The 24,769-nt window shown below is 36.1% G+C and overlaps 1 protein-coding gene across 2 annotated transcripts in view; it reads left to right on the forward strand.

Annotated features, from left to right (window-relative positions):
- The first annotated feature begins 1,082 nt into the window (after window positions 1-1,082).
- A1CF (APOBEC1 complementation factor) overlaps window positions 1,083-24,769 on the forward strand; it is a 53,993-nt gene continuing 30,306 nt past the window's right edge. For both annotated transcript variants that reach the window (XM_075216378.1, XM_075216379.1), the window contains exons 1-3: window positions 1,083-1,164; window positions 15,571-15,714; window positions 23,667-23,801. In XM_075216378.1, coding sequence (XP_075072479.1) covers window positions 15,616-15,714; window positions 23,667-23,801 — 234 coding nt within the window. In that variant the 5' untranslated portion in view covers window positions 1,083-1,164; window positions 15,571-15,615. The remainder of the gene's footprint in view (window positions 1,165-15,570; window positions 15,715-23,666; window positions 23,802-24,769) is intronic.

A 24,769-nucleotide genomic window follows, 5' to 3' on the forward strand; every position in this document is an offset into this window, starting at 1 on the left:
TACACACATGTATTAGCAGTTATTGGTATAGCACCAACTATATTATGTAGCGCTGTACAGAGACTATGTAACCGTTCACACCAGTCCCTGCCCCATTAGAGCTTATATTCTAAACTCCCTGCCACACACTAGGGGCAATACTGTCAGAAGCCAATTGACCTGTTTTGAACTGTGGGAGGAAACCTACACAGACATGGGGAGAACATACATACTATAATCAAACTCATGAGGCAGTAATGCTAACCACTGTGCCACCATGTTGCCTATTGCAAGATAGTTTGAAAAGAAACTTTGCTCGATTTTCTGTTTGTGCAATTTTCTACTTGTGTTTTTTGTAATCTTATCACTTTATCACAATAAAGATACATGCACACGCAGCATACAATAGTGTCATTTACAACATGTTCAAAGACAAAAATGGATAATAAAGCTTAATCCATAATAACTTTGCCCTAGGTAATTTAGCACCACAATTACATTACTATACAAGATGTAATATGATTTCAACATGATTTACTTTGAATATATGTAATGTTACTGTAACTACAACTCCCAGTGTGATCTTGAAGTCACTGCCAGAGGTAGTTCAACAACAGATGTTGAACCCCAGGCGGAAGCTGGAGTTTGTTTGGTTTTTAGCACCACTCATTGTAAGATCTAAAACCAAATTGTCCGCAAGCATCTTCAGGGAAAATAAAGGTAAGTTAATAAATTAAAATACTGTCAATATCTGAATTTTAGTATAATTCAATACTCAATTCTAGTTCTCAAAAGCTTAAATAAAATCTGCATGGGCAAAATAGCTTTCCTTTTTCTACATTGATAAAGCACATTTGACGTGTTTGTGTTTTTTCCCCTAAAGTTGTATAATTAAAATATTTGCTTTAAAAAAGTATTTTCTTAGACTGTTGACCTGTTTTAGAGGCTTGTAAGTAGTGTAGTGGTGAGATGATGCTGTCTGTGCCACAACCTAATTATCTGGTCAAAGGGCTATACAGCTAAGAGATAGAGCAAGTTAAATTTTAACCTGCAAGGATTGTAAACCAAACCTGGGGCCAATGAACCTTTGGAGTTTGATATGATTAAGGGCTAACCAGAGGTACACGTCTCAAATTCGTCATAATCAAGCAGAACCTGCTGGTGGTGATCTCTGAAATTGCTCAGGTAAGGGTAGTGGCTTTTCTTGACCTGTAAAAAGGATTGTAACATTGCAATGCTAACAATAAATATCTGTTAAACAGAGCAGCCAAGTAATGAGACCTATGGCTGCTGTAAACTCCAGCTTCAAAATTTACGAGATAGTCTTCATTGTTTAAGCGTATACATTGGTAAATAGCTCGTAGGTTTCATAGCATTCCAGTTTTGTCACAATGAAAACAAACAAGTGTGGTGATGCAGGAAGCAGGTGGCAGACTATAAACTTATCACAGGGGAACACCGCGTATCATAAATATATCAGAAGTCATTATTTATATGTCATTACTAGGAGAACAGATAAAACATTACTGTATCAGTACGTTTCCAATTTTGTTTGCTTTAAAATAACAGCTGTTAATAATTTAAACCGCTAGTAAAAGAAGTGACATTTGTGTGACTTTTTATATTAAAAACAAGTGTGAACCAACTTGTTATTTCTATATTGTAATGAATGTAGACAAAACCCATGATTGTATTACTTTGCTTCAAAACATGCGTGTATGTGTTATATATATATTGTATTTATGTTAACTGTTGCATTGTTGCAGTCAACTACACTGCATGGCTATTAATATTATTATTATTATTATTATTATTATTATTATTATTATTATTATTATTGTTGCAGTCAACTACACTGCATAGCTATTAATATTATTATTATTATTATTATTATTATTGTTGTTGCAGTCAACTACACTGCATAGCTATTAATATTTTTTTTTATTATTATTATTATTATTATTATTATTATTAATAATAAATAAAAAGAAAATCTTTTTTGACTTTTTTTAACCTCGTTTAATTTTTTGGTAGTATGATGCTAACATGTATGAATGTAGCAGGCAGTTATTTCAGTGTTTTATCACACCCTTTATATTATTTATCTTGTATTTACTGCATTGCGTTTGGCAGCTACTTGTATATACATGTAGATTTATGCAGGCAGTGGTGCAGTAGGATATGATTTGCTAACTGTATTTAATCATTTTTTTTATCATATTGTAACATTGTAAGTATAACTTTTTACAAGCAGAACACAGATACTGTTATGTATTTAACAGCTGTTGTTTTTACTCTGACTGTAATTTTGTCTACAACGCTATAACGTTGCATTCAAAACAGGGCCTTTGAAACATGTTGACATTTTACCTTATGTCAAGGCTAAAGGCAGAGAATTAGAATTACAATGTGATGCCATGGTATCAACAACACTGTCCTATATTTCTGGACTGTAATTAAGCCTCTTTAAATATTTTGGAGTGTATTCTGGCACTTTGAACACTATCGTAGCTAGAAAAGCACTAGTCCTCAATTAATGGGGAGCGCTCATCACTGGGCACATGGGAGTGAATAAGCTCTGTAGACAGTGAATTAAACAATCGCTACTGTGTAGGGGAGCATTCTACATTTATTTCTATGTGTCAGCTTGGAGTCATTTAAGTGCTATCGATGCTATCACTTTTCTAGCTGGAAAATGCAATGTGCCCATCTGGCACTACCTAAAAATTGTTTTATAAAATTTATATATTTTTTGTGTTGAAAATATATTTTTTTCAGGAAGGAAGGGACAGTCCTCATTTTAGTTAGTTTTGCATATTCATTGATACGCTTTAACAATGTAAGACAGTTGTATGAGTGTACAGTTCACAAAACAGTTGTAGATATAAGAAAATAATAATGTGTTCAGTAAAGGGTATATCAAATGCTGTCTGGAGTTCTGTTAAAATTATTTATTATACAGAAAACAAGAAAGTCTTCAGGAATTTATTTGCTATGGTTAGTAATTATATATAAGATAACCATTAAAATTAAGTACATAATTCCTAATAATAATAAAAATAATAATAATAATAATAGTATATAGAAGCAATAATGTTGTTGCGCATTAAATCACACAGATGTATATAGAAAGAGCAAATACGAACAGCACACATTAGACAAAAACAAGAACTAAGGCTAACACACAGATACTGTATACACACTACACAAATACTATGCTAAACAGAGTAAGAGATTATACCCATTGGTGTTTATTACATGCATTTTACCTGTTTTCTAATGCTACTATAATGCCTGTATATTGGTGTGACCATTGTTTTTAGTGTCACTACACTAAAACTATCACTACACTACTACCACTATTACTAGTATTTATTAGTGTTGCAGTAATGTTCTATTTACGGGACACTTTGGGGTATGTTTACTAAACGGCGGTTTGCCGTGATTTTTTTTAAAACTGTCAATTTGATTTTTGTCTTTAATAAAATTGTCATTTTAAAAAATGACGGCAAAACACAGAGAATCGGAGATTTGTCGTAACCGCCAATAAGGAAATATATTCTACTGTGTTTTAGTTTTTGCATTTATCGCAGATAGACGCATTGGGGAAGCCTACAATGAGCTCCAGTACAATGCTGGTAACAAACACGGTAGCATTTCACATGTGTTTTTACTAGCATTTAAAATACAAATGCAATGTCAGTGGGTATGTGGCCTAAATCACTCACTCCTATCTCATGGTCCATTCTCTGTGCTTCTTCTCCAGCCAGCAGGGTAGTTCCCAATTACTTATGAGTTCAGACTTGAGAACCAAGCAAATATAAGGTTATTGTGCTCCATATTTCACAGAAGTTTTCTATATATGATAATAATTTCTGCAAAATATCATAACTGTATTACATTTATGATATTCTGTTCCCAGAACCTTGGGGAAGATCTTTCTTTAAAAGCTAAACATTGAGCAACTTGTATCCACTAAAAAATATTTTATTTTAATTATGTTGTTGCTGCAATGATTTTCTGTTAATACTATTTGTGTTCTAGAAACACGGTTCTGAGCGTGGTTTAATTTTTATATTTCAAGTGAAATGAAAACCAAATAAAATGCCATAATACCTAAATTATCATCGGGTTTTATTTTCGTAGTATTGTCCATTATCTGGGCATCAAAAACCTTATTGACAAAGCAATAAAAAAAAAAAAAAAAAAAAGTCAGCCAGGGTTAACTCATAGGGGGGAGTTCAATTAGCTGTGAGGTGCCTCCGGGAACGTCCACCCACCAGATGGCCGACAGCTGAATCTTTCCTTTTTGCTGTTATGCGCACCCATAGGGTATATTGATAAGTATAACTTATTATACTTATAAACTTATTATGCATATGCTGTGCAGCTAAGATCTGGTTAGCACGCGACTGGAAGAAAATAATTAACTAATTGTGTATGGTTTATATTCAACATGGAATATGTAACTAGTCTGCAAAATAACAATAAAGAAATTTCATAAAATATGGCAACCATGGTACACTTACTGCAATACCCCAATTCCGAGTACCACTTAAACCCAAAATTTACTTTCCCCCTTCTTTCCCATCTTGCCTACCCAATCCCTTCCTTACTCTGTACCCCACCAGCAACCCCCTATACCTGCCCACTATTCACACATTACATCATTACAACCATATCACCCATTATAGAAAGCTAATTGTAAGCACCACACTGTTTTACACTATTTATTTATTGTGGATAACGTTCACAAGGAACAATCCTTTGCAAACATTAAAACTGTTCTCCAATCTGTAGTATCTTGTGGAACGTAACCGCACAAATTGTAACCATCTGGGGCGTAAATGTTCCACTTCCCTTAAATAAAGAGATATTAAAAAAAATCCAGCAAGCTAGGATGTGAGAATTCCCCACACTAAGCCCAGTGTAGAGGAAAAGCTTACAACTAGGAATTGTGGGTAAGCTTAAATGAGTTGTTGCATTTCAAACGTTTCAAATGCATTGTTTACATCCTTGCATTTATTTACAAATAATGACCATTACTACATTCACAATCAAAGTAAACAAGTTATTGCCAAGATGCTTTTAGTTAAAAAAAAATCACCCTTTATGTAACCTATACAATTACACATAACAGCGTACAGAGGGAAATGGCAAGCATTGTTATTCTAACATATATAGTGATTTCAGCAGAATGAGCTTTGGATTATAATTAGTGTATGATATGGCTTAAACAGAAAATGAGGTTGTGACTAGCGCAATATGTGTATTATTAAAGCAGGATTTCTCCTGAACTTTATGTTGGAATTGTTGTTAAACTTTCTAGCAACCTATGTCCAGATTTCAAATCATTCAGTGATGGTAAGAAATATTCTGTATCTTTTAATTTACACATTGGCATGGACAAATGAATTGCTAGATGCATTCTCATGAATTGTGGATCAGCCCACAAAATCACTTAGAGATAAACAACAATTTCAAAACTATTCAGCGATATATGCGCCTGCTTCCACCTTTGCTTGCAAACTTTGTAACATTTTGCTGATGGAATTTGGCTTTGAGTTTTCACAGACCTATGCCAGTCAAATCACATAACAGAATGAATTTACCACCTTCTGGCCTAGCTTTATTCACTGTACAAACACAGTGCCAAATGCCAGTGGGGAAGCAAAAGAGTAACTGGAAGATTGTATCACCAGATCTTCGCACTTCTGTAAAGCAAATGATTTGCATGAGATGTTGTCACATTTTTGCTCATCACTATACCTCCATGGTGTCTTAGTCACGGTTTTGAAAGATACATTTGGCTGATTGGGAAACAGTGGCATTAATGCTAAAGTTTCAGCATTTCAAGAGGTTTCTGACTATTTGTCACAGACACAAAGAGGTGTTCTCTGAAGGGTAGCTTATCTCCAAAGGCCCACATGGTACTGGATTTATGGATATTAGCAGGGTAAACAGTTTCCACAGTGAGATGATGAGGTCATCAGAATGGACAGCTTGGAGATATCTCCACATGGAGACCAGGGTGTAGTGGGAAAATACCTTTCTGATGTGAGATAAGATAGATCGTAATAGAGCTGATATCATCATGGAATATTAAATATATTTAAATATGACTTAGCAGAAAAACATGATTATGATGATGAGGATGATGATAGTATTTGTAATGCTTGAAGTAAGCTGTCAATTACGAATAGATCATTTTCCATATAAACTATTGTAATTCCAGACTATTTGTGATAGAACAAGTTTAATTATTTCCATTTGCGCATACATATACAATATACATTATTCAGCTGTGGATACCCTATCAGACTACACATATAAATTATTCCCATATTGCAGAACAGCACCAATTTTAAAAAAAAAAAAAATCAAATTCAAATAAATCCTTGTACCTATCCTGCAGTTGCAATACTTCCCTTTAAATAACTGTAAATCAGATAACATTAATAAGTAATATAATATCACATAATTTATAGATACAACTGTACAACTTTTAGGAAAATTGTATGATTTCCTGGGAATCTAAAGATTACTGTCACTCATTTAATTTCATCGAAACACTTCACCCAAAAAATTGTAAATTCATTGTTCAAACTTTAATCTGCCAAAAACAAACTTCTTTTAAAAATTAAATGATTTGTGGAGATTTTTGTCAACTTTGAACCACTTAAAAAAGAAAGTATATTTGATTACCGAGCTTTTCCCTTTTATTTCAATATCCCATTCATTACTGTAGGATACACCACTACCTATAGAAACTCTACTGAAATTATTGGAGCTCCAGAGCATTGTTAATTATTGTTTTTGTCCACATTAATAGCGATCCAATTAGACTCCACTAAATGCAGGGCGCTCCATCCACTCCTCTCACCACCAGCCAATTACAAGAGGCCAGTGTGGGAAACCACCTGTGATTGGCTGGCGGCTCATTGAAGTCCCAGGGACTACCACTTTGAACATTTAGTGGCGGACAATGTTAGTGTGAGGATATTTTTTTTTTGTGCTATTTCCCTATTGGACAACAAGAATTATTATTATTACTGTTTATTCAAGAGAGAGGAAAATATTTTCCAATTGGACTATGATGGATCAAGACCAAAGATTTTACATATTTGAAGTTAAAAGTTAATTTTAAAATAGTGTGTGTTTTACTTACTTTTCCTATCTTAGTAATGGACAGGGTTCTTACGGAGTCTGGTTCATTATTCTGGGGTGGCACTTCATAAGTCCCACTGTTTGTCATTACTCTGCCCCCACAGGCAAAGGGGGTAGGAATAGCCAGATGGTTGGTAGTCGCCGGGCGTTAACTAGCCAGGGTCTGGTCTCCTTCTTATAGTGGAAACCAGCCAAGGTTGAAGATTTGGGGGGCACGATGGCCAATGTTTTACTTATTTACCCCTGTACTATAAATGCTGCAGACATATGTGATTTGGTTGAATGTTTAAAAAACTATTTCTATGTTGATTACCTTTTAAAAATATGAATCTATTTGTTACTATATATCATTATTATTATTATTACTATTATTATTATCCTTCAGTTATTATTATTATTACTATTATTATTATACTTCAGTTATAAAGTACCTACATATTACACGGCTCTGTACATTAGAAGGATCATATTACAAACAAATTACATACAATAACATGAAACAGAAGGTAAAAATGGCCCTGGCCAACTGAGCTTACAATCTAAGAGGGTAATAGTCATTTAAATTGCTAATATGGCAATTTATGGGGTCTAGTTAATAAAACCCCATGATAACTAGATTTTCCATATATCCTAGCGATAGAAAATCTTTTATTTTGCAATTTATTAAGAAAATGTGAGGGGGGTAACTGAGCCTAAACTCAGCAACTAAATTAATTAAGCATGTTTTCCTTTGGACACATTAAGAACGTCATCCTGAAATGGTGTTCTCAGGCGCCCCCCCCCCTCCCCGTTCAGTGATGGCTGGAAGCTTTGGGAAATAGGAAACGGTCTAAATCCTGCAAAAATTTACTTTTTATGAAAACTGTACTTTAGTAGATTTTCCTTACTTTGTATATTACCTTACGTCAGCTGTAAGCAGATATCATTATTTTTATGATAGTCTTGTGGAAAGAATTAAAACTCTCTGGATAGCAGCAATGCTTTTATGTCACAAGAAATACCTGTACACCATGCTTGTCGTATATCCTAAAAATTATAGTTATTTGAATATTTAAGGAGGAAGCCCACACAACATATTAACACAGACAAGGCCTTGGTTGGAATAGAGCTCATGACCCTAGTGAGGCAGTAATGCTAACTACAGTGCCACAGCCCAGCAATAGAAATCTTTGGCTGCACAATTTGTCATTAAAATGTTACTGGGATGGCTGGGTGATGCTCAGCTCCCCTGCGACACTGGTTGGCAGCGGTAAGAGGACACTCACCAGGGCAGTGCACAGTCCCTCTGCGCAGGCGTGAGCCGCACATCAACACTGGAACTGGACGCCCAGGACTTCCAGTCCCAGATTCATAACAAAATAAAATGCTTTACTTAATAATCAAGCATTTTTATTGGGCTGACCACTGGCTATCCTCTCCTTGGTAGATAAATACCCCCGGTGAAAACTGCCACAGATATAGCTGGCGATTATCTTCATCGGCCTATTGTCTAATATTTGTGGAAATCAATATAATTTAATTCTGAACACATTTCTTGTCAGCACTTCTGCCTCACAGCACTGGGGTCATGAGTTTGATTCCCAGCCATGGCCTTATCTGTGTGGAGTTTGTATGTTCTCCCCGTGTTTGCGTGGCTTTCCTTCCACATTCCAAACACATACTGGTAGGTTAATTGGCTGACCCTAGTCTGCTCCAATGGGGCAGGGACTGATGTGAGCGAGTTCTCTGTACAGCGCTGTGGAATTAGTGGCGCTATATAAATAGCTGCTGATGATGATGATGATGATTTCCTGCCTAATGCTAGTAGCAGTGAAATAGAGATTACCAAAATATCGAAATCCACTACATGAATTTTGCTTAAAAGAACTGATACACAAACTTTATAGATTAATCATCGCTACGATATATAACTTTTGCTGCTATTAGCAGTTTGCAGGGGAGAATTCTCAAAATCATGTTAGTTAGCGCAACAGTTATCAAACATTCAGTCACAGAAATGTGGCCTCATTTTACAATAATGATAATAGTTAATAATAATTATTTGTAAATGGAGTGCAGTATAATTTTTTGATTGATGACCGTGCTATAAATGTGCAGAGAGACTTGTAAATGCCAGTATAACAACATCGGGTTAATGTTTATTGGTAAATAACCCAACTTAATCAAATTCAAGGAGGGGATCTCCTTTTCTGTTGTGGGCAATCCCACTGAGCTTCTCTGCAGTAAGCCTGACCTGAATATTGATTCTACTTAGTTAAGTGACTGCATGTGGTGTTGATACAATGAAAAAGACTGTATACTGCACAAAGGGATTTATTTGAAAGTTTAGTGTTTCTCCTTTGTGTACACAGTGACTATTGGGGCTGGGAATGGGAAATTCCACTAGAAGAACTAACATGACATTTTATGTACAGAGAGCGGCCCAGTTTATGGCTTTCAGCATTGATAGATCAAGGCATGAGATGGTCCTGGTGCAAAAATATTTAGTTAAATCTACATAAAGAAAAATCTGCCTCATAGTCGCAGATGACTATAAGTGAGAGAAGGGCGCCGCGGAAACCTTGTGGAGCCTAACAAATAAAGGATAATAATAATAATAAAGTATATGTAAAAAAAAAAATGCTCATTTTAAATGGTTTCAGTGATTTTTTTTAGACTTATTGGAGGTGGTTTGCAAAACATGAAATCTGCAGCACAAATGTAGCTTTACACCTGCGCTGTGCCTCAGCATGGGCAAGTGCCCGAGATTCCTGTCAGAGAGGGTCATAGAACAAGATGGCCGCATCTCACACAGGCTAATGAGAGGAGGTGAGAGGAGTAGAAGGCAATCCTTGCACTGGCAGATGAGCCTCATGTCTCAGAGCACTGTAGAAACTAAAGTCTCGTCCTTTGAGACAAAAGTTTTCCCCTGCAAAGTGAACTGTATAAAATAATAATAAAATAAAAATGGCAGTGTGTCCTTTTCTACCAGCCTCAGTGACAGAAAGCCTGGACTGGTCTCCCACTATGACAAGGAGACCACAAGCATTGGATCCTCCAGCTTTAGTGAAAACCTTACAGACCCACAGATGGGGCCGCAAAAAATCAGCATGTCGCCCCTCCCAAAAGTTACAAGTCTCCCCACTGAAAAGTAATGGAGATCTTCTACAAGACTGGGACCGCTGGACTGGCAACTTTACCTATACAGTAGGTCCAGTACAATGGGCAGGGTTCTAGAAAGGACGGAGCTAAGAATCCTGTCTATTATATCAAAGAAGTACAAAGTAGTAACACAGGAAACCACATATACACAATTTAAAAAAATAAATAAAAATACTTTTTTTTTTACAATGTTCCCTCCCTTTTTGATCTATCATAGTCTAAGGGAAAAAAAAGTATATTTCTTTTCATTTTTCTGTCAGTTGTAGTGTGTGGATATGTTTATTTTTATAGGGATGTTTGTGAGGGGCTTTTCCATTTGGACAATGTGCTTTTTTTTTAACGTACTTAATTTTATTTATGCTTTTGAACTAATGAAAAGTATAATAATAATATGGAGCATTATATAAATTTTAACTTTCACATATTTATCTTAATATAACATAGAAACATAGAATTTGATGGCAGATAAGAACCGCTTGGCCAATCTAGTCTGCCCATTTTTTAACCTATGGTAACCTCAAACCCTATTTGATCCTTAGTTTTTTGTAAGGATATCCCTATGTCTACCCCAAGCATGTTTCAATGCTTTACTGTATTAGCCTCTACCACCTGTGATGGGAGGCTAGTCCACTTATCCACTACCCTTTCTGTATTACCTGTACTCTTTGACCTCATACATGTTTTATATAATTCCTGATAATAGGGAGACATGAGGGTTTCCTTTAAGTTTGAAATATTTTAAATTATTACTACTAAATTGTTTTACATGTGAATATGTTTGTGCATTGTGCTTTACTTCTGGTGTAAATTGTAAAGCGCTACGGAACTTTACTGGCGCTATATAAAAAAAGTTGTTGATGATGATGGTGTACTTGCACTTACATGAAGCAAAGAACTTACATAAAATACGGCGATTTGCCGCTTCCTAGATGGTGTAAGATTCTGATAGTTTGTGTGCTGCACAATCATATATGAATAACCTCCAACCCCTTCCAGATAATTTTAGTACGGCAATCTTGTTTTTATAGCTCTTGTTAGGGGCCTATTTCTAAAACACATTTGTGCTTTAAAACCTACAAAAACACCCATTTTAGCAGGATTATGGTAAATAAAAGTACGGCGGCTATTTATAAAGACTCTAACACCAGAGATATCTGTTCACTACAGTTTCAACCTCTACCGCCGTCCCCATAGTTCTCTATGGTAAAGACAAAAAGAGCCAATTTATTAAGCTCCAGAAAGCTTTGCTTGTCAGAGCTTGCTAACGCCATTGTGTCATAGCCCGCCGGAGAGGACTGCATGCTCAGTACACACAGGAGAGAACCTGGAAATTAAGTTTTGCCTCTGCGTTCAGCAAGCGACAAAAGGCATCTCGATGTAAGTCAGAGGCACTGTCCCAATATGTAAACTGGTCTGATAACTCATCTCTTATCATTGCAAAAAGCTTTGGTAAGACTTAATGGGCATAATTTGTCATTAATAATAGATATACCCTGGCTTAGACTCATCACTGTGTCTATTACACAGAAGCTCCTACCACCATTGGTCTGCCCAGGTCTCTCTTTACCCAGTGTAAAATGTACTAGCTCCTCATAAGGTAGTTTTGTTCAAGTAGAAGCAAATTCCACCAAACACTTTTGTGATGTCATAACAGCTAACACTTCAATCCTTGCACATAGAGCACATGAACAGAAAAATACTAAAACTAACATGCATTTATACTGCTAATGTTTATTGATTCCATAGCACAAATAAATTGCTTGATTTTATTTTTAAATGGTGTATTCATATCACAACAGGATACAAACTGCTGCTAAATTGTGGTATTTTTTAAATCTGTATATTCCTATATGAATCAATCAGTTGCTGTAGGCAAGGATGGTGCAAATATGCAAACTACATAGTTATAATTAAGTGAGAATACATGCACTTAATTCACATATGTTTGCATGGTAAATATGTCTTTGTAAGATCTAGTGTACCCTGGATGTGGGCTAGACAGAGACTAATTACCATATGGACTTGTGCTTCAGCAAATACACTCAAACAACACTATATTGATCTGCACAGGATAATATGGTTATCTTTGAAACCGTAGCTAGGTTCCTTGAAAGCATAATGTTACCAAATAGTCCAAATCACAATATCTGTGTGACGTATTCTGACACACTACACAATGAAATCTATGAATATTGAATATTGGGAAATAACATAAATACAACCAAAGATACAACAAAAGGTTCAGGTAATAGTGTACTTCAGGACTGCTGATACACTCTGAATATTTCCTATATCACCGCAATCGCACACTGGTTTTGTAGCATTAGTAAGGTTTACAGAGTCTTGTAGAGCACTTCTCTAAGTTACCCCATCTAAAATCCAATACAATTACATTACATGAGAATTCTCAGTTATTTCTACATAAATAAATGACCAGATAATTTTCAGTTCTAGCTGGAAAAACTCCAAGATAGTTTTCAGTTTTAGGTGTATAAATGACCAGAATATTTTTAGTTCTAGGTGTATAAATGACCAGATAATTTCAGTTCTGTTAGATAAATGACAGATCATTTTCAGTTCTAGGTGTATAGATCACCATAGTTTTCAGTTCTAGGTATATAAAGGACCAGATCATTTTCAGTTTTAGACGTATAAATTACCAGATATTTATCAGTTCTAGGTGTATAAATGACCAGATAATTGTCAGTTCTGGGTGTATAAATGACCAGATAATTGTCAGTTCTAGGTGTATAAATGACCAAATAATTTTCAGTTCTGTTAGATAAATTACCAGATAATTTTTAGACCTAGGTTGATCAATTACCTGATCATTTTCCAGTTTTAGCTGACTAGTTGAGTTATTAACTGTATTCTTTATTTTTGCCGTAATTCATAACTTTTTAAAATTACTGTCTAGAATTACCTTATTGTAATTGGACATCTACAATTAATACTAAAACTGTATATTAAAATATACATCACATAGTCAAAATACTTTCATGGTTCTAGTGTATAACATACCAGATATGAAAGAAATCATGTAGACACTTTTTTGTTATTCAACATAACATCAGAGCAATATGCTGCTATATCAAGATAAACTATTTTAAGTCTGTGTTACTTAATGTGTCAAGGTTTTAATTTTTTACAAAATGTTGTTTAAGTATAACCAGAATTGTCTTTCCATTATTCAAACCAAAATACATGTGTAATGTGTAGCAGAGTTTCATTTACATTTAGGGGTATATTTACTGAACTGCGAGTTTGAAAAAGTGAAGATGTTGCCTATAGCAACCAATTTGATTCTATTTATCATTTATTTAGTACATTCTACAAAATGACAACTAGAATCTGATTGGTTGCTATAGGCAACATCTCCACTTTTTCAAACCCGCAGTTTAGTAAATATACCCCCTAGTGTTTTGCTATGATCTCCCAGCACATATATATTTTAATAAGCATTGAAGAACTTTGTAGCGGATGTTCAGAAACCCTCTGGTTCCTCGTGAATCCATAGGCTGCATAAATAATGGTTCATGCCACAGAATAGCTGTTCCTACTGTAGGTCATTTAGAAATTTGCTGCACAATGTAAAACCAGCTTTGGACCAGACATGCACCTTGATTCGCAAATGGGTTAACAAAGCAAGATGGCATTTGAGGAGATGCAGAAATTGCAAAGACTGATGGGAGGAGTTGGTGCGTGGTCAGGGAGTTCCATGCATGGTACAGAGTGGACTCACCTGTAGCAATGAAGCAGCAAGATCTCTTTTTATTGAACAGAGTTATTGTAATGAGAAAAAGGCGTGAAGAGGGTGTATTTTACCTTTCTGCGCAGAGGTGTGCACAGTTATTTCCACTCCGCAAGGGGACTTGAATTTTTCTCCTTCAAGCTGGCGGTCTTCGGGTCTTCTCCTATATCTTTAATGTGAGCATTGTCGCACTTCTGTGAAGAAGGCTATTTCAGGCGCTCTCTGAGAAATGTAATAAAAAACTTGACTCACACAAAACTGCCACAAGTTATAAAGACAGGCCTCATATTCTCTCGCTCTCAAGATTAATGTAATCCAGAAATAAGGCTAAATCCATCTGTATTTTTAGAAAACAACAGGTTTTTTTTATTGAAATAGATGTTACTAAAGTTGTAGGAGATTGGACATTTATTTTCATTTTTGCATAGTGTTTCTCTATTTGTTGTTTCTGTGTGAAGAGCAAATCCAGCTAAAGGGTGTGAATTTGCACCTGGACAAAGCATTTTGTGAAACAAGGTGCATGCATGCAGGGAAAGGGCTGTCAGCTTTTACATGTGGCACTCTGACCAGCTTTAGTTTCACTGCGCTAACAGGAATCTTACCGCTCAACAGGACAGTGCAGGATTCCTCTATACTTATTTGAGCCATAGTTGCCTACTGTGTAGGGAGTCCTCTCGGACTTCCGGGAGAGCAGGTCAACCTCCCGGTTCCTGGCCAGTTCATTAATTAAGTGGTGGCGGGGCTGAGGACGCGATTCACACGTCATCATGCTCCCATGACGTGATTCGCTGAGCCCTGTCCCCACATGCCCACCCCCCCAGATCTCCTGAAGGCCAACTTGCCAAACTTGTGATTCCAGTTCCAGATTTGTAAAAAAATGAAATAATAAAGTTATTTTTTTAAAAAAATAAAAAGTTTGATTTGTGTTACTCCCATAAAAAGTTTATTATAATTTTTTTTTTTTTAAATGCTATATTTTAATAATAAAGAATCTTTTCTTGTTCAGAACCCCGGCAATCACCATCCTGAGATAGAGGACTCCCATTTTCGCTCTTCACCCATTGATAAATGGGCCTTTTGTTGAAGAGATGAACAAGGACGCAACCTGTTCCCAACTCTAAATATGTCTTCACATTTTTTTTCTCTTAACTATAAATGAAGTCCTAAATCAATAAATAGAGAAACCTCTACAACATTCTCAGCTCCATAAGCACATTTGTTTAGCAGTTTCATGCAGAAGTCAAAATATAAAATGTTTATTTCTCTTTGTGTGCTGATTCACAATGAAATCATATATTACAGCTCATCTTGCTGTAAACCATACAGATTTTATACCAGTAGCTCAAGACCAGTAATTAATGTGTGTTATACAACATATGGCTATTTGAGTAATAAAAAGGCTATGATTTTAAGCTCCAAACAATTAATTTCAATACAGTTTGTAACAAATAATAAATGAAATTCAAATGATATATAACCTTTTTACTTCTAGCAATATTAATTCATTTAATTTATCTTAAATTTGATTGCAGTGAGCACACCTAATTAACCTGATTTTTTGCTGATAATCATTCACAATGGAATCAAATCAAAAATCCGGGGATGGATTGGCCACCACTCAGAAAGAAGCTGCACTGCGTGCACTGATTCAGCGCACAGGATATAGTTTGACACAGGTAGGAAATCACTGAAAGCTCTAGCTACAGGTTTAATCTGTAATCATTTTATTGAGTTAATGATATCACATAACATATTGTGAAGCTTTAATACAGTGTCATGTGATTTGCAGTTACTGATGTGTTTATCCAAAAATACGTTCCTCAAACAAAATGTTATTCTTGTAAGTGCCAGGTCTGGGTAATGTTATGAGGGTACCCCTGTCCGCACAGCATTGAGAGGACAGTGGTGGAAGTAGGCTTGTATACGGTGGTATGCCATACCGCCATTTCTCCTACTGCTGGTATACAGTGGTATGCCATACCGCCACTTCTCCTACTGCTGGTATACAGTGGTATGCCATACCGCCACTTCTCCTACTGCTGGTATACAGTGGTATGCCATACCGCCACTTCTCCTACTGCTGGTATACAGTGGTATGCCATACCGCCACTTCTCCTACTGCTGGTATACAGTGGTATGCCATACTGCCACTTCTCCTACTGCTGGTATACAGTGGTATGCCATACCGCCACTTCTCCTACTGCTGGTATACAGTGGTATGCCATACCGCCACTTCTCCTACTGCTGGTATACAGTGGTATGCTATACCGCCACTTCTCCTACTGCTGGTATACAGTGGTATGCCATACTGCCACTTCTCCTACTGCTGGTATACAGTGGTATGCCATACCGCCACTTCTCCTACCGATTTGATTGTAAAGCTATCAAATTCCATTCACATATATTTTCCATACGGGTACTTCTACATTTCCTTACCGCCACTTCTAAATTTCTACTTCAACCACTGCAAATAATTATAATTATCATCTAATTGAGTGGAGTTATAAATAAACTGAGATAAAAAGTAGCAACTGCAATTATTTGAATATTGGTGTCTAATATTCACAATTACAAATTTAGCTCTACTTTTTATATCTAATGGTAATGATTACCTGCCCATGGTTCTAGAAGGAGAGAGTTTCTGAAGGCACTGATGCATTATAAGGAATAACATACCCTCAACACAAAATTAAAAAGATACTAAAAGGTCATTTCCATTGCCATGGCCTATAGCAAAGCACTTACTCTATGGAGTTTAAATCATGGTATGGTCACACAATAATATATTTTTTTCATTTAAATGAATATAATATAGAGTTTATTATCTTATATATGATATACATGTGGCCATAATATCACCCATAAAGTAAACAATAAGGATAGAAGAGATCCATGGCCATATAAAGGTATGAGGGCAGCAGACCAGTGGTGGAATTACCGCCAGAGCAGCCAAGGTACCAGCTTGGCCCTTTTGGACAGGTATGGCAGTCGGTGCAAGCACAGTGAAGCACAGTTGGGCTTTCATTTTTAATATTTGTAATAGTTTACAGTAGGAGACACATAGGTCTATATAATACACAAGTTTTCCTAGTGAAAGTGTAGAACTCCCCTATTATAAATAAAAACCTGGTGATGTCTTAGTAATAAATTGGTGATGACTTAGTGGTGACTTAGTAATAACTTAGTGATGTCATCACTTTGGTATTCATTAGGAACACTTATATAGTATAGGAATTATCATATCCACATGTGGTAGATTTCATGGATACAGTATTGTCATTCAACCAAATGTGGACCTCTATTACAATGTGCACTAGATGAGTGGAAATAGCTGGGTCCACTATGTACAATAGGGAAAGCCCCTAAAATGCTGCCTCTTAACCCCTTATTTCAATAAACTCGCTTTTTATGGATTCGGTTAGTAATCACAGTGGTAGGAGTACCATCATTAGAATTTAGTAAATGTAAGAGTATTAACCATTTCAGATTCTCTAATAGGTTGGGCCAAATATATATTGGTTAATACACATAGTGGTGTATTTACTAAACTACAGGTTTGAAAAAGTGGAGATGTTGCCTATAGCAACCAATCAGATTCTACCTGTCATTTTTTAGAATGTACTAAATAAGTGATAGCTAGAATCTGATTGGCTGATAGAGGCAACATCTCCACTTTTCAAACATGCAGTTTAGTAAATATACCCCATTGTGTTTTTCTTTTTAATACCTCCTCAAACTGCGAATAACATTAGCATAAATTATCTTTAATTAGTGGCATAATTAAATTCTCCTTGGTTCCAATGGTTCCTAAATCTGAGCTAAATCATGTTTGCCCTCCCCTTCATGCCTATGTTCCCTATATATTTTCTGTCATCTCGCTTATCTCTGTCTCCTTGTTATCTCATGTCTGTCACTCCACTTTATTTGTCCCGATTTGTCTTTTCTCCCTTGTTGCTTGTCTACCTGGTGGCAGCCAGTAATGTTACGTCTCATTCTGTATTTTGGCAGCTTTCACATACATGACTCACAGACATTAGGGTTCTATGTGCCCACTGCTAAATTATACATTAGCTTAGACTTTTATTTGGCTCAGCAGTACTTCAGTTGATACACCTATGTCTAAGTCTGTGGTATTGATATAAATTTAGACATACAGGGCCTGATTCAATAAGGAACTTAAATTAAGAAGTTTCTTATTTAAGTCTCCTGGGCAAAACCATGTTACAATGCAAGGGATAAAAATTAGTTTTCTATTTTGCACATAAGTTAAATACTGACTGTTTTTTCATGTAGCACACAAATATTGTCAGTATTTAACTTATGTGCAAAATAGAAAACTAATTTTTATCCCTTGCATTGTAACATGGTTTTGCCTAGGAGACTTAAATAAGAAACTTCTTAATTTAAGTTCCTTAATGAATCAGGCCCACAGACTTCTTCCTCACCCACACCCAACACCCACCCCTAATATCACTATTTGCTCAACTGCTCAAACTAATACATAGATAAGATGGAGAATAGCAGATGGATTTCAGAGCGTTGGGCCTATGATGATATAAGCTCCCACAGAAGACATAGAATGGAACAATTTTTTCATTTTAATCTATGTTTAAGGAAAGTTTGGTTTTAAAAGTATCATTATTAGTGAAAATAGCTAGCGGTTGACGCTGGGACACCTGGAACATGGATTCTAACAGTTGTCTGGTCTAAACCAGAGATCCCTGCAAGTATGTGATGGGCCTCGCGATGAGATACAGCCAGTTCTGTCGGCTGTGCGGCAGCTGACACGTGATAAAGACTGAAGGGAAGGCACAATTGTGGGTGTAGATAGGCCCAGGGTCAGGGCGGACAGCACAGATACAAGGTTTAGAAAACTAGCTGTAGGTCAAGTTTACAGGCACCCAGTGATGGTCATTAACAGCCACTAAATTTCCACTTTGACCACTAATTAATTATATATATACAAGTTAACCCGTGCATGATACTCATGCACTCTAGTCAAATCAAGCTACTTAAGGTCTTAAAAAGGTTCTTGTCATGCATTTGGGCCTAGCCCAGGCCTCCTCAGGGGAAGAGCGTTAGTTCCCGACGCAAGCAGCCTTTTTAATGTGTGTTCATGAGGTAAAATTACCTCACGAAAATGAGTTTGACCCCTCAACTCGTAAATTTAGCCTTTACTACCCCTCCCACGGGGGGAAGGGGGGATGATGGAAGTTAACTGACTTGACTATTCTAATTTTTTTGTCAAATAATGTCAGTATACCAAATTTCAGGTCAATTGGATGAGCCCTTTCTGAGAAAATAGTTTTTTACACACACACACACACACTAACGCACGCCTCTACACATGTGTGTTCATGAGGTAAAATTACCTCACGAAAATTAGTTTGAGCCCTACCAAATTTTTTTTCCCACACACACTAAGAATTTAGTAGGTCAGTGTATAACTCTGGCCAGCAGGTGGCGCTGCAGCTCGGTTTTATTTTTTCCACACACAGACGCCACTAGACATTTATATATTAGATATAAATCTCTACTGAGAGTTTGGACAGATTATATAATTCAATTGTTAGGAATTCAAGGCGTTTTATCGATCTACCGCAGGCCTTGCAGACAGTCAGCTCCTGTGCACAGAATTATTTGTAGCACATTTATTTTCGTGTTACTACTCATTGTTTGCTTGTTTGTTACTGTTTCTTAAAACAAGTGTAGTCTGAGGAGACTAAATTCCTTTAGTATGTATTGAATGAGGTATTTTAGATTAGTGAGGATTATTCAACAGAGAGCCTTAACAGATAATAAAAGCATCCACTTTGTGAAGGTATGCTTATAAAATGATGAAATAATATAAATATTTTGCAGGATACACCATTGTAAAATATAACATTGTTGGTACTGTACATGTGCAACTCCTGAGTTCTATAGTCCTGCATAGCATGATATCTGTATCCTAACATGTTAGTGATAGGGGTGAGAATGGGACATTTTTACATATCATGTCAGCACTTTTAGTAAAACACATTGAAAGTTACAGTATGCAGTTCAATATTATAGTTCAAGAGTTATTGGCATCCCAATATACTGTATTACAGGCTGTTCACCTGGCCACTCCTTAAAAATGCTTTAAAACGCTAATGTTTTGGATTGCCAGTCTTAGATCTGTCCAACGGATGAAGCTTGAAAGTAAATTCAGGGTACTCAATCATTGAATGGGCTGTAATCAGGGCTATGCAAGAGGGGCAACTGCCCAGGGAGCAAAGCTAAATGGGACATAGATAAATTAGTATTTTAGGTTCATTAGGTTACAGTTGAGGGCTAGGATGGCGTCAGTTTTCATTCTTGCACCAGGCGCTAAAATCTCTAGTTACAGCCCTGCCCAAATGGACAAGCTGTGTCATTGAGGACTGCCCTAAATATACTTCCAGACTTCTCTATCATAGTCTCCTCTTAGCTGTCGGGCCTGGAAGAAGGTCTAGTTATATCTCTGACAGGAACAGTTATCTCCGTTAGTGTGTGGGTTACAGCAGCATTCTGCTAGTATTAGGAATGGATTGTTGTCAATGATGCAACAATAGGGGTTGTGGAAGTAGTAACTACACCAGCGTATAATGGCTCTGAGGGCCCGCTGTTCCCAATGTGCTTCAAGGGGTCAGGGCTTCCTAGAAGTTCCAGCACAGCCACTTTAAAAGTTAAAGGAGACCTTCTATCACTACACAGCACTCCTGCAGGAAGTGAGGACTACAATGTCTTCAATATGTACTAAACAGGCTATGTTCGTGCTTCCACATGTTCGGAGGAACCCAGTTTAGATGCTGCATCTGATCCTTTAGCATCATTACTGGATTTTGTGGTGGCTTCTGATTGGTCCTCTGGCTTAACCGAATCTGCAGTCGTTTAAAGTGACGAACTTATATTTTTATACACTTAGCTGGTAAAGCATTATTAACGTGTAAAAATAATGTAAGTATTTATTTACGTTGCACCCATCACATGAGCACAGTAGTGGCAGCCACTTCATGGACTGAACCAACATCTATGAGAATTTAGCTTACCAGTTCACAAGAAACTAGTGACATCACTGAGGCAAGAGGCAGAAAGAGGATAAACAATCATACACATGTTAACCAGTAATGCTGAACACAAATAATAACAGCTAGAGAAACATGCTCATGTATAAAATAAATTTACTAAAATGGAGCAGGGAAGAAAACAAAATAGAAGTGATGGTAACTTCATATTTAAATAAGAGGAAGTGATTACATATGTATTGGTATTTAATAAAAAGATAATGAATAGATAAGGTAAATGGACTTAGCAGTTGGTATATACCATAAATTTATGTCTACCTTTGTATTGCTATAGAACAATAATTCAGAAATACAATAAAACATGCATATATTCTACAATGATTTACTGATCGTAATTCATACTACTGTAAAAGATATTGAACCTAGCAACACTGGTACTTCATCTTCCACCTTCCTACAAAAAACTGGAACTGAGATGTAGTGAGAAACTAGAATGAATAGAAAGGCAGCCGATGATAACTGCCAGCGGGAACAAAGGGGTTACAAAGATTAAATACACAGTGTACAACATCAATAACATTACAATTCTACTAAGGTAGAAATGTGCAACGTAGCTGATGTAGTGACTAAAAGAGGTCTATTCTGTGAGAGTGAGCTATGAGATATGAAGCTTAATTCATGCTATCAAAATGCCAACATTAGAGACAGTTTCGGGCTTATAATCCTATCTTACTGGTAAATAACACCAGAATGGGTCAGTACAGTCCAGGCCATTCTATAACAATGTTGGTCCCAGGGCAAATATCTCATAGTAGTATAAGCCAATATAAGAGTGTTTATTATCATTCACAACTTGGTGAGACCCAATTAGAGATCTGTTAGGTAGTTGTAGAGCTTAGTTAGGTCCATAGTCCATGCATACAGACGTCAATCATTCTCAGCCATCTTGGTTTCAGTAGACTCCAATACATGCAGCAATATGGATCCAGTTTGGTCCAAATCATTCTATCTGGCTGACGAAAATCTCCTAGTTCTTAGCTGCCATAGGAATGAAGCTTGGAGTTCTCCAAATATAGGCCTCTTTTTAGGCTTTATTACTAGAGGGTCGATGAAGCCTCTTTTGCTCCTTTATTAAAATGTCATATTATAGAATAAAATTATATATTTTGGACACACATGTCATAAATCAGCCCAAAAATCAGGCTTGTTATACAATCTATTAAACCTAATTCAATTATAAAATAAACAGATGTATGAAATGCAATTGAAACATTACATAAAGCCTAAAGCAGTACTGCCATCAAGAGATGTTTTTTTCAAGTGTGTGGAGCACAGTAGTTTATAATTGTATAACTGTACAGTAGATAAGATCTAATGCACAAAATTAAATTCTGTATATTTAATAGTTAGGAATTATTTTTCACACAATCACTGCCTTATAGAACCTAAAATTGTGCATCGTGCATTGGTGTGGTGACAACTCCTAAATGTTATCCCATATGTAACTGATTTACTTATGACTCAATAAATGGATTTCTCCTCTCCCGGATTGGTGGCGCCAGGATCTATTCACCCCATTGTTTTTAATGTTTATTCAATAGTATATTTGTCTAACATCCTCCTGTACTTTCGCACTCATTGTGTATCAATTTATGGGTAATTTCCCAGTGCCATATGATGAATGGTATATTGTATTGTGTTCAGAGAATATGCTTTGTTTTCGCTTACCTATATTTATACATATTGATCCATATGCAAAAGGGAGCTTGCAGACTGTTCTGCAAATGAAAACTTTACATAAATGCACATTTCAGATACTGTTTTTTATTACAGAATTATTGCGTATAGAAATAGATTTTATGCAAAATTTTGTAATCTCTTCTTTGATATCTAACAGGTTATTCAGGAAACAATTTATTTTTGCTCATGCATGCTGCCATATTTCTGAGAAAGTCATTCCTATGCCCCAAGTTAAACTAGGACAATAATTAAACCACCCTGTAAGTAAATAGTCAGCCAACTAATCAAACTAATTCTACATGGTAGTAATTATGGCATGTTAATATTATTGAGCAGTACAGTATTAAGATATGGATCCATGTTAGATTTTTATACTTTAATTACATAAAGCAATACAGTATTACTACCGTAGAGAAATAAGAAAATGTATTAGCAAAATTCTGTCATTGGTAATGCCTACTCATAATCCCAGGTATAGGCTGGGGGACAAGGGGGAATCTGTCTCTCGGGTCAGTCCCATAGTGGACTACCTTGGGCTGGGTCACTTGGCCACCTCCATTTTTTTCCTTTAAATTGTTCCTAATAGGCTGCTGAGTCAAATCTTGCCCCTTGGGCTAAAATTTGCCAGCCCTCCCCTGTATAGTTCTATGGAAGAGTCATTATTACTATTAGAGTTTCCATATATCTCAAGTGTGTGGGGATTAGGGATGTCCTCTCTGTTTAACAAGCATGTTGTGTAAATGCTTCACCAGTCATTGGTTGGACTTCTGTGCCAACAATTCCTGTTTTTTAAATCTAGCACTGAAAACACTTGTACACTTGGTAAGTCGTTCACGACTTCTGCTGTCTGTCTTCAACAGGAAAATGGACAGAGAAGATATGGAGGTCCACCTCCTGGTTGGGATGGCCCACCACCAGAGCGAGGATGTGAGATCTTTGTTGGCAAGCTTCCCCGAGACCTTTTTGAGGATGAACTCATACCAATATGTGAAAAGGTAAAATGACAGGTCTATAGTAAATATAAACAAGTGTTTATTATTTAAACGGTATAAGGAGTAATGATGTGATGTAATCAATACCAATCAGATAACAGCTAAGTTAATGTGGGACATACATTGCATAAATGCATGTTTGAAGAGCAAATAAAGTTAGTTATCTCATATAATAGAGGCAGTTGAGCTTTAGTTGTAGATTATAAGCAAATACATTTATTGAATGGTCATAAATGGCTTGTGTGGCTACCATACATTTGAAACTAAAACCTGGAAACTCTTAAGATCAAGTTTTCTGAAGCCATGACAACTGACCATTGCTTTGTTCTGGATTCCACATAGTACAACCCACTGTTCATTTTGCATATTAGTCTGATTTTTGGGACAGTAACCAATCCAGCGTAGGCATTTCCAGTGGAAAAAAAGGAGGCTAAGCCTCTAGCTCATGGCTACCCCTTGGACAGCCCTCAAATAAGGGCAAAGAAAAATTGACAAGAGTCTAGTAAATTTGAAGATCCGAACACAACTTGGATGGAAGTTCCGTATTTAAAAAGAGCAGGTGTGTAGTTCCGTCCGTATTCAAATCCAAGCGAATCCCAAGATATGTTACGATTTGAATATGGGTGGATATATGTTCTGTCTAAACATTACTTGCCGTACATAGACAAACATAAAAGACTGCATTATGCCCACACGTATAAAATAAAAGTTCACATCAGAATGCATAAGACTTTTATTATATTATAAATTAAAATAACAACTGTTAACAGTATAATTATTTAAAAAAGAATTATTTTCAAATTAATTATTTTTGAAATATATTTTTTTACATTTTATATATATATATATATATATATATATATATATATATATATATATATGTATATATATATATATATATATATATATATATATATAAAAATGACTTTCATGCGTACAGTACATACAATGCATTTAGATAGTATAACTTA

This window comes from Mixophyes fleayi, chromosome 6 (genome assembly GCF_038048845.1).
Source record: "Mixophyes fleayi isolate aMixFle1 chromosome 6, aMixFle1.hap1, whole genome shotgun sequence".
Classification (NCBI taxonomy): domain Eukaryota; kingdom Metazoa; phylum Chordata; class Amphibia; order Anura; family Limnodynastidae; genus Mixophyes; species Mixophyes fleayi.